At 43.7% G+C, this 15,241-nt stretch overlaps 1 protein-coding gene across 1 annotated transcript in view; it reads right to left on the bottom strand.

Moving 5' to 3' along the window:
- Positions 1-15,241, bottom strand: part of TDRD12 (tudor domain containing 12) — a 65,499-nt gene that overhangs the window by 36,558 nt on the left and 13,700 nt on the right. Inside the window, exons 10-13 of the mRNA XM_015414832.1 lie at positions 13,861-14,043; positions 12,807-12,963; positions 11,254-11,381; positions 8,781-8,972 (exon numbers count right to left, since the gene is read on the bottom strand). Of these exons, the coding sequence (XP_015270318.1) occupies positions 8,781-8,972; positions 11,254-11,381; positions 12,807-12,963; positions 13,861-14,043 (660 nt within the window). The remainder of the gene's footprint in view (positions 1-8,780; positions 8,973-11,253; positions 11,382-12,806; positions 12,964-13,860; positions 14,044-15,241) is intronic.

Here is a 15,241-nt window from a genome sequence, read left to right as displayed (position 1 = left end):
CTCAGAGCTTGGCAACTGATGCCTAACCTGAATTACCCAAGATATCTTGATCTTGTCGGGTCTCAGAAGGTGAGCAGGATCAGTACTGTTTTTTTTTAATGGGAGACCATCAAGGAAGTCCAGGGTTGCTTTGCCAAAGCAGGCAATAGCAAACCACCTTTGCTCATCTCACTACATGCTAACTCCATAGGTATGACCTATACTTGTTAAAATGTCAGACCATTTGGAGACGCTCTCAACAAGACTTATATTGAAACCTGACATACTAGACCATTCTGACAAGAGAAGTTTTGGGAGTTACTTCTTTAGTTTCCACTGTGTCCTTCTGAGATTTCACAAGGATTGCAGAAGAATGAACCGGGATTCTTCCAGACAACCCTTCAGAAAAGGTTCATTCAACAAGTAATTATTAGCAGAAACCATAAACCAACCCATGGTCATAAGCCATTCAAAGCATAACTTCAAACCCTTCTGGTGGTGGGGGGACACATTTTCTATACTCCGGGACATGTAGTTCGACTCTCAGGCAGGCAATTGGTTGTTACAAATATGTTACCAGAGGATACTCCATGGAGTTCCTCAAACACCACTGGAACACCACATGCCTCCCCCGCCACACACACAAGGGTCAGAAAAAGCTTGTAGAACTCTTGCTACTATACACCATTTCTTGACATTCGGGCCATAGAACCTGTTCCTCCCTTAAAAGGGGGACGAGATTTCCCCCTTCATGGTGACAAGAAGGAATGGAAATTGAAGGGCAGTTTAGTCTTAAAATACCCCAAGAGTACACTAAGACATTTCACATTAAGATATTTCAGAATGGAGTCTCCAGATCCATCACTGAGTCCTTTCAGTCAGAGTAGTATCTGACTTCAGTAGATCTTGTTGATCAGATCAAAGCCTGTGGTCAAACCCTGTGGCCAAGGTGCACCAAGACTCAGAAACAACTGTATGCTGTCTACAGAAGTACAGATTCCTGGTCAATCTTCAGTTAAGTTCTCTAGCACCTACTAAGAAAGTACAACACCTAGGAGTCAGGATGGTCACAACTTGCTTATACACTAGACCACTACAGCAGCTTCCAAGACATTTCCAACTACAAGTTATGACCAAGGGGGGACCTTTTCCATCAGGGCTTCCTTACAGTAAAGACCAGTCTCAGTGGGAGGGCAAGAACGCTCAATCCCTTTCAGGTAAGGAAACATTGCATCTTGGAGGTGAAGCAGATCTTTCTCAGTCTCCAGTCTGCCTGATTGTGGACAACAGTAGAAGGCTCACCAGGACAGGGTTGGTGGTCTGGGAGCAAGGCAAGCCCCCTGGAACGTCAGACAATTTATCTGGCCCTCCTTTACCATCAGCCTACAGATACTTGGTCAACATGTACTAACCTGACCAACAACATCTACCACAAGGAAACTATCAAGATCATAACGTGGGTGGAGAAAAACCTGACATCATCAAACAAGCTTCAAGTGACTTGGTCCTCCACCATGTTTCTTCTTCCATTGGCCGAAGCGACCGAGGCTTAACATCCCAGTGGCCAAGTGACCTATGTTTGCCTATCACCTCCCCCGTCCCAGTGTCAGCAGTTCCCAGTGTCAGCAGTTCCTTCAAAATTGCTCATGAAGATCAAGGACCAGAAGGCAGCACTCACAATACTAGAACCATATTGTCCTCAGTGACCATGATTCTCTGACCCTCAGGATAGGGCAAACCGACCACTGCTAATGTTCCCAGTATCACTGGACACACTTCAACAAGGTCCGGTATGGCTTCCACATTCAGCATGGCTATGTTTAGCTGCTTGGAGATCAAGGGAGGTGACCACGTCTAGGCTTTTTGACAAAATGCAATGGATTCCCGGCTAGATTAATTTACAGTACTTTAAGGAAGACTCCCATCGGGCAGAGTAGGAGAAAGGGTAGCGACCTTTTGAAGACTAAGACTAAATAAGTTTCTATCCTTTCTATAAGAGAGACATGATGGGCTCAAGGATTCTTCCTTTACAATGTCAAGCCACAACTCTGATAATGGTGTTACCTCTGTTCCATGGTCGCCTCAGACACCTTCAAGCTTACCACCTTCCCAGGGGTTCTGCTCTAAATGACCCACCACAAAGATGAAGGTTTCTAATGCAGAAATTCTGTACCATACTCTCGGTTTCGCCAGACACTATTTGATCCTATTAAAGAAATTCCACTGAGGATGAAAATCTTATTTTTCTTGTAGCAGGCGCCTCAGGTAGGAGGGTTTCTGTTCTAGGCACTTGTTCAGTCAAGCCTGAACAATGAGTTTTCCATAGAGACAAAAGGGTCATGAAGACAGATACTGCCTTTACACCGAAGGCAAATTTGACCTTTCACAGTGTTATGTCCGCAGACCGCCACTAGGTATCTGTGGCCTCAGTCCTTAGCTTGGTTCCAAACACAATAGGGACCAAGGATCCTAGACCACCTTGAGTCCTCCAATAGGACCTTGGAGGGAAATTCAAATCCCCCAATGGAACTGTGGGTGTGCCCAGGTAGAGTTTATATAGTTGGTCCTTGCTGGGCCGGTTTCTCTGTCTTGTTGTGAAGTACAATAAACGCGTACAGTTAGCATATCGTAGTCCGAGTCTCCATGTGCGAACCCAGTACTTTACACACAGGTCCCAGAAGATTTTAGTCTTCCTCATTTCACCTGAATCCTATCCATCCAAAGGACAAACTGCAGCAGGCCTTGGAAGTAAGATGTACGCTTAAAATTGATTCCTTATTCATCTTTATCTCTCCGCTGAATGAAGGAAGATGTCAATTTGGACTTCGGCAGTACCCTTAAGACCTAAATTATTGAAGCATACAAAGCTCAATATTTGAAATACCATTTGGGATCACTGCATACTCAGTTCAAAGTGCCACAACCAACACTGCCCTAACCAAACATGCTACAGTCAAAGAGATAGGCAAGGCGAACACATGGTTGTCAATATCCACCTGTGTAGGGCACTCTAAGGTGAACTTCTATGACTTAGCTGACACAGCCTTTGGAAGTGACTTACAATATATTCTAGATTCGGAAGACGATGACCCACCCCGTAAATGAGGACACTGCTCTTGGACGTCCCAGCAAGATGTCCTCCGCCTCAGAGGGAGAATGACCATTGGACACTTACCGTGAAGGGTCCTTCTCCTCTGAGGAAAGGAGGACATCTTGTCCCTCCCAAAGTCATCGTCAAACTAGTTATTCAGCAGGTACACTTCTTGTCTCACAAGTACTGTTTGCCTGTTTTTTCCTTATCTAGGTTATCGCTCTGTTCTTGTCTGTCTGTTTTCTTTCCTTCAATTGGCTTTACAGTCTTACCGCTTTCGGAGTTACCAGAACTGAAGAGGGCGACTCCCACAGGCAAGCAACAGGAAGTTAAAACAAATGTTCCTGCCTCCCCGATTGGACGGTGGGAATCACTCAGCAAGATGTCCTCCTTTCCTCAGAGGAGAAGGACCTTTCACAGTAAGTGTCCAATGGTCATTCTCTGTGCCTTGGCTGCCTAGGGGTTCACACAGCAGAGCTGCCTGCTCTTGCTGTCACCAGTTTCCCCTGAAGGCATGTATGGAAAGAGCTGGACTCAGAAGAGCTCTCTTCAAAGGCTTCTCCCTCCCTGTGAGGAGGGGTGGAAAAAGAGCCTAGCCTCAATGGCCCTCTTCGGAGGTTCTCCTGTGTGCCCAGCAGCCTGATAAGGCATCCTCCCTCTCCTGAGGTGTGGTGGAAAAAAAGGGAGCTAGACCCTCTTAGGAGGTTTCGCCTGTGTGCCAGCAGTCTGAATGGAGGCATATTCCCCCCTCCGTGCTGAGGTGTTGTAGACAGCGCCTCAGAATAACTGGCTCTTTTCATGGGCTTCGGTTGTGTGCCTTGGAGTCACAACCCCCTCGACATCGAAGCATTTCTGCCTAGTCATTCCCTAAAGTGTCTCTAGCCTCTACGCCTTCAACGTCAACGTCAACCTAGAAGCTCTTCCCTCCCCCCTCCTTTTTCTCGGTGCCGAGGGGGGGAGAGGCTAGGAGACGTGGCCTGGCAGAGGCTGCCTGTCTGAAAGAAACTTTCCCCCTCTCTGCCTTTCTGTCAGTTCTGACCAGAAGCCTGGAAGTGTGGCCTCATGAAGGCCCGTTTTAAACCTTTGAAGGAACCTTTCCCTGCCTGTCCTCAGGTTCACAGTGGAATCTGTGGAGGCATGGGTTCACACAGCCTTGCAATTCTCTGTGTCCCGTTGTGGAAGGTATTATATGTCAGAATAGTATTGTGCCCTTTAGTTGGGGTTGTTTGGACCTCTTCAGCTTCTGTAATGTTAAAGAGTGGCTGAAGTGGGCAGAGTTTCCCCTTCATGTTGTTACCCATGTCCTGAGACAACAGACTACTTCTGCTTAAGTCCTGCTGTGATTTTTGACCACTTACTCTATTAGGAGTGCCTGGATTCCAAAGTCAGAACCAGTTCTCTGCTGAGCTCCGCTCCAAGCCCTATTCCTAAGATCTAGTTTTAAAGGCTGACACACCGCCTTGCTGCAGTCTCTCAGCACCGATACTTAACCCTACAGGGCTTTTCAATGCAGGTGTTATTTCAAGCACAGGCAAGGCTTACTGTTTCCATCTTCATGGAGAACTCAGAATTAATCGCTAAGTATGCTCTGGGAGGCAAGCCTAAGTAGTTTGCCACTCCTCTCAGTTCCATGGTATCCTTCAGAACCGTCAATGAATTGGGGGATTCCTTAGCTCGTGCAAGTCACTCTTATGTGACATCGTTCACAGCAAGACCCAGTGTTATATGTGGATTAAGTGTTGGTCTGGCCATAGGAGACCAGATTCAAATATCCAATTATGTTACAATTTCCTGACCTTGTACCTTCACAGATTTTCATGGTGCCCTACCTTGCAGGGTTCTAGTGAGGAAAAGAAAGAAAGAGAGAGAGAGAGAGAGAAAGAAAGAAAGAAAGAAAGAAAGAAAGAAAGAAAGAAAGAAGTGCTATAATACTCTTTGAGTCTAAGTTACAGAGTAGGATAGACTCGTTACCACTCTTTTTAAAAGACAGCATATGTTTTTCTTCTCAAAACAGCTGCCCTAATAGACAAGGGTCCAACATGCAAACGATAATTTGCTCTTGTTGCATCCTCTGCTACAATCAATGATTGTATTCTTGATTCTATGGGTCATCTATATTATTCCTGTTGGCCTACAGGTCAAATACCACAAATACCGCTTACTCTTTATTTAACCAGTGCAGAGTATTAATGATCTAAAATAAATCCGGATGGGATGCATTTTGTTTTTCTTTCTATACTGCACTTTCCCATTAATTTATAAATCAGTATATATGACCTATATACTATTCTGTTTGAACGTATCTTAATGCACTGTGGCTGACAGCCTATGCTGGTGATCTGCATGATAAATCTGTCCCTTTAATTTGGATCACTCATTACCCTACCCTAGTCCATAAACAAGCAACAAACAGAACAAAACAAAGCATTAAAGTAAATTACCTCCTCACAGAGGCTGTGAATTCTGCTATCCAGTCGGACAACATTTTGGAGGCAATAACAGGCTTGTTGTTGGATCCCTGAGTCACGTTTCTTTCCCGCCTTCACTTAATGTGATGTCTCAGGGTTCTGCATACCTTTTCTCCATGTACGAGAGACCAAGTTCCATCCTTGGCATCTCCTACTGTCAAAGTCTCTGGTGATCAGGATCCTTTCACCTCTGCTGTTTTGTCCACCAAGCTTCCTGCAATTCTGTGTGCACCTATGTCATTTGGTGGGCTTAGATCCTACAATTTGTCCTCCTCTCCTCATGAGGGCTACTGGTCTCCAACTGATTATATCATTCCATTTAATAATAAATGGGGAGGATCTATAACTCAGTGGAAGTGTGTCTGCTTGGCATGCTGAAGGTCCTAGGTTTAATCTCTGGTCCTCTGGTTAACAGTCTGGCAGTAGGTGATGTGAAAGACCTTTCTCTGCCAGACACCTTAAAGAGCTGCTGCCAGTCTGAGTGGACAGTACTGACTTTGATGGACCAATGGTCTGGTCCACTATAAGACTGATTTAAGGTGCTCTGTTGCATTCCCCTCCCCCCAGGGACAGGAAAAACGATATGATTTCAAATGATTCTGTCTTCGGTGCAGCATCTGAAGAGAAGCCTATGATAGTCCCAGACCCGGTAACTCGTAACACACATCTTTTGCTGGGCGGTCTTGTGTCTTGACCGCTCTACTGTTCCCGCAGACAGTACCCCTCTTTTTGAAGAGTGAAGCTTCCAGTGGTAGAATTCCAAAGTTCCCTTTCACTGGGTTTATACTTAGCTGCCTCTCAATGTGCGCAAAGATTAATGTGGCCTATGTAAGGCTCCTATATTAAATTTTCCCTGCTACTTTGACAGGTCTTTATTGATCTTTTTCAAAGCAACATGCCTGAATCCCCCCCCCCAGCCTCTACCCCCCCCCCCCCGCCAGTTTTACTAAGATTGTCAGCTCTGTTCAGCTTCCATTGCTGCATTTCCTGGCATTTTTACACATCTATATGTGACACCATAAACAAAACTGTTGTTTTGATGTGTCTTTTACCCTTCACGGATGCCCAGACTTAGTTTTCTTTCTTTCTGAGACAGACCTAATATGCATCATGCATGTGGTCTCAGCATGGTCCTTTCTCTCATAGCAGTTCTTTTGTCTATGATCTTCTGGAAATAGTGCCATCTCCGATGGCTCCTTTGCTATGTGTGGGAATCTTTCCCAGTAACTCCTGGTGTTCTGCAATATGAATTGTCTTGACATGACTTTATCTTGACATGATGGGCATATTTACTTTGTCTCTGGTTTTAGTCCAAACGCTCCACAGAGTTAAATGAGGCACTGTAATCATGTTTCAACTGATTAGCAGACACCAGTTCCCTGGTATTCTGATTGGAGGTCTGGGCTACTTGGCATGGTCCCACAATATGACGTTCCAGGCCCTGGACTTTATGCTTTATTCCTGACAATAACCCTGTCGTTAAGGAATGCACTTCTAATCCCTGACAAAGACAACCTGTTTTATGCCTTTTTTCTCTCTGCCTATATTGCTGCACAGATTGCTCTGCAGACTACACGTTTTTTTCCTTGTGACGCATTGTGTCCACCCTTTCTTTAGCCACGTCGCACCTATTTTCACTGCCTTCATTACCATCATGCAGATCTGCTTACTCTCACTCCTGCTGACAAATGAATACTTTGATCATCTCCTTTCCTGCATTGTAGCAGTAGCCTCCCACTTTTCTGAGTGGCAATCACCTCTTGCAGTGCCAGACCTTGCACCTCTAAGTGGGGAGGAGAGTCTCTACAGAAACTGCAGCAAGGTTTGGACCCTGCTTCTTGTGCTGTTGAATGTTTTTGACAACTAATTTGGACAAAAAAACCTCACACACACACACTGATTTTTTCCTTGTTGGATTACTAAGCATGCTACAAAAGAGGGGTATAACCCCTTGTTTTATTTTTGGCACGTACATGGTGCCTCATTTATGATAGGATTCTAACTTATACCCTCTCCATGCATGAAATTTCAAAAGGCGATGTCTTGCTGGAATCTCACTCCTCATGGTCAGTGTCCTCACACAACCCATCCTTGTAGGTCGGTTGACGCTATCAAACTGTTTTGAGTGCAGAGCCCTTCATTGCCACTCTATGTATGATGGCGCTTTTCAAAAGAGTGCTCTTTTTTCTCTACCACATTCTCACATGGATTTTGGTGGGGACACTTGCACAGAGCTTACTGCTCCAGTATAAGAGAGTTCTGGGTGAAGGTCAATTTGTGCCGATAAACAACTGTTGATGAGGCGGTCCTCAGTGGTCTCCTTCTGAGAGCTTCACACCCACCTCCTTCACTCAGTGATCTTGCTAATCTTCCCATGTGGGACTGCACAGAAGCCATGACGATGAAAACAAGGTTGCACTTACCTGTAACTGTTGTTCATCAAGTGATCTTCTGTGCAGACACACATCCATCCCTCCTGCCCCACTGTGAACTCTCTGGAACTTTGGTTTTCTAGGGGTCTCCAGCGGCGGCATGGAGAGAACTGAGGGAGTAACGCCCCTCCTCCTGGTCATGTGAGCATTTTGGCAGGAAAGCACCAGAGGGAGGAGGGATGCTCCTAGTCTACTAGAAATCTTTTCTGTGGATGGCCTGTGACTGCGAAGTTTCATGTGTGCCTGCAGAGAAGACCACTCAATGAACAGTTACAGGTAAGTGCAACGTTGTTTTCTAGTAAGGCAGTGGTAAACTTAGGAGCATGCCTCAAAACTCTTCTTCACCTACAGGAATCTTATGTATAAAGTTACCTGCTTAAGAAGCCCTTGAAAGGGCCCATCCCATTAATATTTTATTCAGTTTGTTAACAGGTGTCACATACAACACCTGATCTAACAGAAGGTTTCATACTAACCACTCTTGATGTTGTCTTTGGAACTGACAAAATGTACAACACATGGTACCATCCAATTTTTTTGTCCATCTCTATAACCTACTCTACTTCCAACAACTCCTCTTGGCACATTTAGGCTTCAGCTGTTCACACAATATTGCAATAATGTTTTCATTTTGCTTAACCAACCATTCAAAAGCAAAACCACTGTCTACCTAGACCCCCTTCTCAAGCTGCTCTGCTGCTCACAAGCCATTTCACTTCTATCTATCCACAGCTAGCTTTTCACACCCACTGAACTCTTACTGAAATGTTATGAAACACACACACACGAAACAGAAATAACATCTTTTACCTGTTGTACATTCCCATATATGGCCGCTTCTTCCATGGATGTAATCACGACATATGGATCATTCATGAACTCTTGGGTTAAACATTCCAAGTTTTTGTTCCAATGACTTCCAATAGCAACTATCTGCCGTGGTGCAGATTCCCTCTCTTCAATGCTGAGGTGGTTTTTGTAATACTCTAAAATATTTAACATCTACAGAACAGGAATAATTATGTTATCATTCTGTCAACAGGGCAAAGCTGTAGGTAATTTTATTGCTGGGTGGTGATGAGAGAACCAGAATTGTTAATTTAATCATCTAGTCAGTAGCTTTATTCTAGGGCTAGTTTTGAAGGAACTGGGTCTTTGGTTCATGTAAAGCACAGGGTTTCCTGACTCTGCACCTGCTCTTTCTTCTTTTCACATATATCCCTTTAGTTACCACAATGTCTGTAACAAGGAATCACATTTGAACAATGTATATTTGGGGATAATTAGTATCGGTGTTGATTTTGGTGGGAACACCATCTGGACTTAGAATCATAGAATGTTAGAGTTGGAAGGGATCTTGCAGGTCATCTAGTCCAACCCCCTGCACTCTGCAGGAGCATAGCCAAAAGATAGCCCTACAACATACCCGAAAGATGGTCATCCAGCCTCCGCTTGAAAACATCCAGTGAAGGAGCATCCACCACCTCCCGAGGCAGACTGTTTCACTGCTCAACCAATCTTACAGTTAGGAAGTTTCTCCTGATATTTAGTCAGTAACGACTCCCTTGTAATTTCCACCCATTAGATCTAGTCTTGCAATCCAGAGCGAGAGAGAATAAATCCACTCCATCTTCTACATGACAGCCCTTAAAATACTTGAAGACTGCAATCATATCCCCTCTAAGCCTTCTCTTTCCCAGGCTAAACATACCTAACTCTTTCAGTCTTTCCTCATAAGACACGGATTCAAACCCTCTCACCATCCTAGTCACCCTCTTCTGGACACGCTCGAGCTTGTCAACATCCTTCCTAAAATGTGGTGCCCAGAACTGGGTACAGTACTCCAGGTGAGGCCTGATCATAGCAGAATAGAGCGGAACTACCACCTCCCGTGATCTGGACATAATGCTTCTGTTAATGCATCCTAAGATTGCATTAGCTTTCTTCACAGCCACATCGCACTGCACGCTCATGTTTAGCTTGTGATCAACCAGAACACCCAGATCCCTTTCACATGTGCTGCTGTCAAGTCAAGTCCCTCCCATTCTATATCTGTGCCTTTGATTTTTTTGTACCTAAGTGTAGGACTTTGCACTTTATTTTATTTATTTATTTTATTTTACCTTCAACTTCTACCCCGCTCGAACCCCTCCCATGGGTCTCTGAGCGGCTTACATAGTTTGTATTATCCCTATCTATGGGCACATATATATATATATCATATTAGGGGCGGGACTACCTAACGGCACCCGGTGGGATTCAGTTGACGTGTCTTCAGCTCGTCACGTCTTTCTCGACTTCGGGTCAGCATCTTCCCTCCGCTCTCTTCGGGCTCCTCGGGAGATCTTCTGGAGTTGGCGGGCCCATCCGTCGTGCTGATCGCATCGGCACGGCACTGGCTCCGTCCCTCAGGCTCCGCCGCACCTGCGCCGAGCGTCCTCACCCCTTCCGAGCTCCTCCTTCGCCGCCGGTTCACTGCTAGATGTCACATTTCCTTTTTCTTCCACTCACCGCCTCAACTACCGCCACCATTACATGCCACTCCGCTGCCGCTCGCCGAACTGATGCTGCTGAGGTTCCCACCTCACCTCCCAATGGAGGAGGGTGCTCCCTGCCTTCTAAGGCAGGTACCCATTTATCTACTCGTAAGTTGTTATGACTTTCGAACCGCTCTCTATTGAAATTCATTTTATTTGTCTCAGCCCACTGTTCCAGCCTATCTGGATCATTTTGAATCCTGACTCTGTCTTCTTCAGAGTCTTGAGCCTAGATTTTTCAATAATGGAAGGGGAGGTGTCATTTCTGCCAATTCACCCTTCCTGCTGCTGCTGATCCCCAATTTGTCCCTCATGCCATTCCATAAGGTTTCCTGTCCCCCACGAGCAGCATTTTGGGGAGATAAATGGGCTGCAGCAGGAGGGGAGAGACAGGAAAGATCTGTCCCATTGATGAAAGGCATTTCTGTCAGCCGAAAATTTAGTCTTGATCCAGCCAGATGCAACTTTCCTTAAAATATACTTTGACTGCACATTGGAGCACTTAGACACAATGCTCCCTCTAAGTTGTGGAGTCCTGTGAGCAAAAATTCTGCTTTGTGAGCTACTGGCGTGAAAGTTGTGAGTGAGCCATTTGGCTACTGCATAAATTAGTTTGCTCTGGAGCCATCCTTTCTGGGCTAAGGCAAAAATGTGTGTGCCAGAGGCTAAAAAACCGTGAGCTAACTCACACTAACTCAGCTTAGAGGGAACACTGCTCAAAACCAGATGAACACAACCACACTCACCTGTTCATTGGCTTCAGAAAACAGCACCTCAACCTCATCAAACACAAGATGGCAAAGCTTGAGGAACAGTAAACTGTGGCATTCGAGCAGCCGCAGAACATTATGAGGTGTTGTTATAATGACCTCACCTACAAAGTTGAAAGAAAGACATCAGTACAGGGTAGAGGCTGCCAGGGACAGAAGGAAGGAAAGCCAAAGACAGGTCAAATAAAGGTAGGTTGGCTGGTGGGTGGGTGGGAAGAGAAGGAAGCAGGAAAAGGGGAGAGACTATAGGAAACTTTAGGGAAGGGAAAAAAGAAATAGTTTGGAGGGGGAAATTAGATGCCCCTCTCAAAGTCCTTGCAGCTACCCTGCCTGTTACTCTGTATTTGTGGTAGTGTTTTAAATGCTTGCATATATAATTTTTTTTTCTTTTGCCTGTATTCTATGTGATGGATCACTATGGACAACAACTGGATATGTGCAACTGTCCATTTGTTGGAGTATCGGCAAATTCTGTTCCTGATGTCATGAAAGAGTTGACCTGTTTATCTATGCTAATTGGTAGTTAGTTACGACCTATGGGGTGTCGAGTAGAAGTTCCTGGGCTAGAAGGGGAAGGTCTATGCATAATGAACTCACTTTTAGCCTGGTCATTGGTCAGTTCATAGTTGGGATATGTAATCTGAGATTTTGCACGTAGATATTCTTGGGGCTCTACAATGCTTTGCTTTAGAGTTTAGTGTAGCCAAAGTCTCCATCTTGGACCTGACATCAGCTAGAAAGATGTAGCTTAGTCAGCTAGACAGTTTATTGTTTTTATTTCTCCATGTAACCCTCCCTAATACTTTAGTAAATTTTCTTTTTAGCTAATTTACACATGTGCGCTGTGTTATTATTTTTATGTGCCAACACCATTCTACATGGACTTTAAAAAAAAAATCACAGTAACCATTTGATCATACAATTGGGTGCCATCAAAACAATACACTAACACTATTGTGTTAGGGCAACCAGTTTGTAAGATTTCTGCCCAGATTAATTTGTCTTGTACTTCTATAAACGAAAAAAAACCACACTCCAAAATGGTACGTTAATGGCACATATGCTGTACCAACCAGATTCTAATCATTTGGAAAGTTTTGGCTAGAATGAGGAAGCAGATGTGGTTGAGGCATATAAAAACAAGGTTGTTAGATACAATATGAAGAACAACAAAGAATCCCCCCCCCCCTTTTCAGACTTACTACACTGTTTAAAAAACGGAATCCTAAAAGTTATGCCCTTCTAAACCAATTGACTTCAGTGGATTTAGAAGACTACAACTCATTTTAGGATTGCACTGTATATAACATAATCCAATACTGTCAAGTTAGATAATGTGGAAGCAAAAGGTTTTCATAGGATTTTGCCTTGTAGCACCCAGACTCTATTGCACTTACTTAGCCACACTTGTGATAGGCTGTTTAATATTTTCTATATTCATGATTGTGTTTTAGGTTTGCTAAAACCTAGGTTTAGATATTTATTTATTCAAATTCATTCATGTTTTTTAACAATCAAGTTGTCCTTACATCCTCTTGGAAGTCTCATGCTCTTGATTTCTTCTTTGTTCAATCCCAGTAAAAGCAATTGGGGGTGAAGAGGCCTAGAACAACGGGTGTAGATTTCTAGTAACTCAAATACTTGTTCAGCTTTCTTCCATCCAGGGCATATGATTAATGCTACTGGCTATAATACAGAAACACACCTCAATCCATACAGTTAAAATCAGAAACACTTTGTGAATCAGGACAAATTTATTTTAAGAAAAATTACAGAAGCCACTGTTCAGAGTATAGATCTTTGACTATTTGTATTAAAGCCCTTTGGGGGAAAATGGCTTCTACCATGGTTTAGTCATTTTTCATCAAGCTCTTCAGGAGCTGCTTTTCTGCTGCCACCTCTGCCTTGAACATTCTTATACATATTTTTGTTTGGTTTCATGAAATTAGAGAAGTATCTCTACAGATAACTTTGGGCCCTTTCCTTTACTCTCAGGTCTCTCTTTAGACCTGTATTGCTAAGGACAGATTTTACATCTGTGGCATAACCTAAGCACAGTGTGAGTTGAAAATGTTCATGTAAAAACAATCAGATGTTTTTATATGACCAAAACTGATGGCTTGACACAAAACAGGCCACTGAGAGCCAAAAAGCATCCCCTTCACACAAGTGAGTTAAGAAGATTACTTTACCTAACAATTTTTCTTCAAAATTTTTGGACAGTCATACAGCCCAACATATTCCCAACTTTTCTAAGGTAAATCTCTATATCTTGACCATAGAACTTTTAAAAGCAGCTTCTTGTAGGACCCAATCTTCTAGTTTTATTGGAAAAAAAGATTGTTTTTCCTCACAGACTAATAAGCAACGGCTTACACGTTCTAGGAATGCTGGCCGAACCAATACCATGCATTCACATTCATTCCACCCAAGGCTGATCCTGCTTAAAACACAGAATTTCTCTCTCTAAATAAACAAGCACAGAAAGTCACTTGCATCACTGGTTTTAACTCACCCTGTACTTCCTCAGGACTCTGCTGAAACACAGGAGCTGTCTCAACATAAACTGAATGTTCTACTTACACCATTCCTAGCCGGCAGTGACACATAGCAACTTCTTGATTGCAAGAATGTAATGAGTGGTGGAAGATACACAAGAGGATCATTTTCAGGAGAGATGATAACTGAATCACACCCACGAGCTATCGGTGGCCAGGAATACGACTGTATATGATTAGGACCTAAGACATGATCTCGAAGAAGCTCCTACCCAAACATAAAAAAATATTAATCATGTACACATTTGCTTATAAGAAAACATTTAAGATTAGGATTGTGATCCAAAGAAGCTGTGCTGTGACTACAGCCAAAAAGTATCCCAGTTAAGCAGCATTTTAAGTGACTGCCAAAGAAACCTCCACCTCCAGTTTTGTATATATGCATACAGCTTCACTGGGCCACAACCCCACATCTTTTTGTAACATCTTCAGTGCAGGTAGGCTGGGTCTTCAACATTTCATTCCTGGAAAAAAATGATACATTTCTTATTAAAGGCAAAAGAGAAAACAAGCAGCAGCAGGGACCATGTGTCAACAAGATCAACCACAACCCTCTGCCAAGTTAGGAGACATGTAGACCCCAATAAAATCAATGGGATATGGGCATAAACTGATACAGGTTTGCAGCTATTGCCAAAAATATGATTGCCCCTGACATTTGGTGGTTAAAAAATGGCAGAGGGCCTCAACACTGTGCCACATCATATTCTGAATGCATTACTTATGCCTATCTAAGAACTATTAAGGGAAAGAAAGTATCAAGAGATAGCCAGCTGTAGAATACACAGAGCTGAATGGGGGTGGAGGGTTGTTCTCTCATTCCTCCTACTGTATAATTTGCCCTACAGGATGAATGGGGCCAGTAGCCTTCAGTGAGATATCCTCTCCTCCATTGGGGAGAAAGGATTTGAATTTCATTCTCCAACCCCCCTTTCAGCATAGGCCACTGGATTACAATGAACTACAATACACAAGGTTACAATCAAACCAAAATCCCCTTATTTGGGACACTGTACTTGAAGATTGTGGCATCACAGCTCCATATAACTATGATATGAATACTGATACAAAAACCAAGTCCTTCCGTTTAAGTCTGCTTGATTATTTTTTTAGGGCACATGAACATATGAAGCTGCCTTATACTGTCAAGACCATTGGTCCATCTAGCTCAGGACTATCTATTTTGACCGGCAGCAGCTCTCCAGAGGTTCTGGCTGAGGTCATTCCTAGTCCCACTAAACAAAATTTTAAACTGGAGATACTGGGATTGAATCTGGAACTTTCTGTGTATGAAGTATGCAGTCTGCCACGGAGCTATGACAGTTGTCCACAAGCAAGGAATTTGGTCACTTACGCAACCTAATATGTGGTATAACAAATTATTTACCTTTCTCAGTCCAGGAAAG

Source organism: Gekko japonicus, unplaced genomic scaffold (assembly GCF_001447785.1).
Source record: "Gekko japonicus isolate JY-2015 unplaced genomic scaffold, Gekko_japonicus_V1.1 scaffold1649, whole genome shotgun sequence".
Taxonomy (NCBI): Eukaryota; Metazoa; Chordata; class Lepidosauria; order Squamata; family Gekkonidae; genus Gekko; species Gekko japonicus.
Note: the sequence above shows the minus strand (reverse complement) of the source record. Positions and strands in the feature narration are given on the sequence as shown.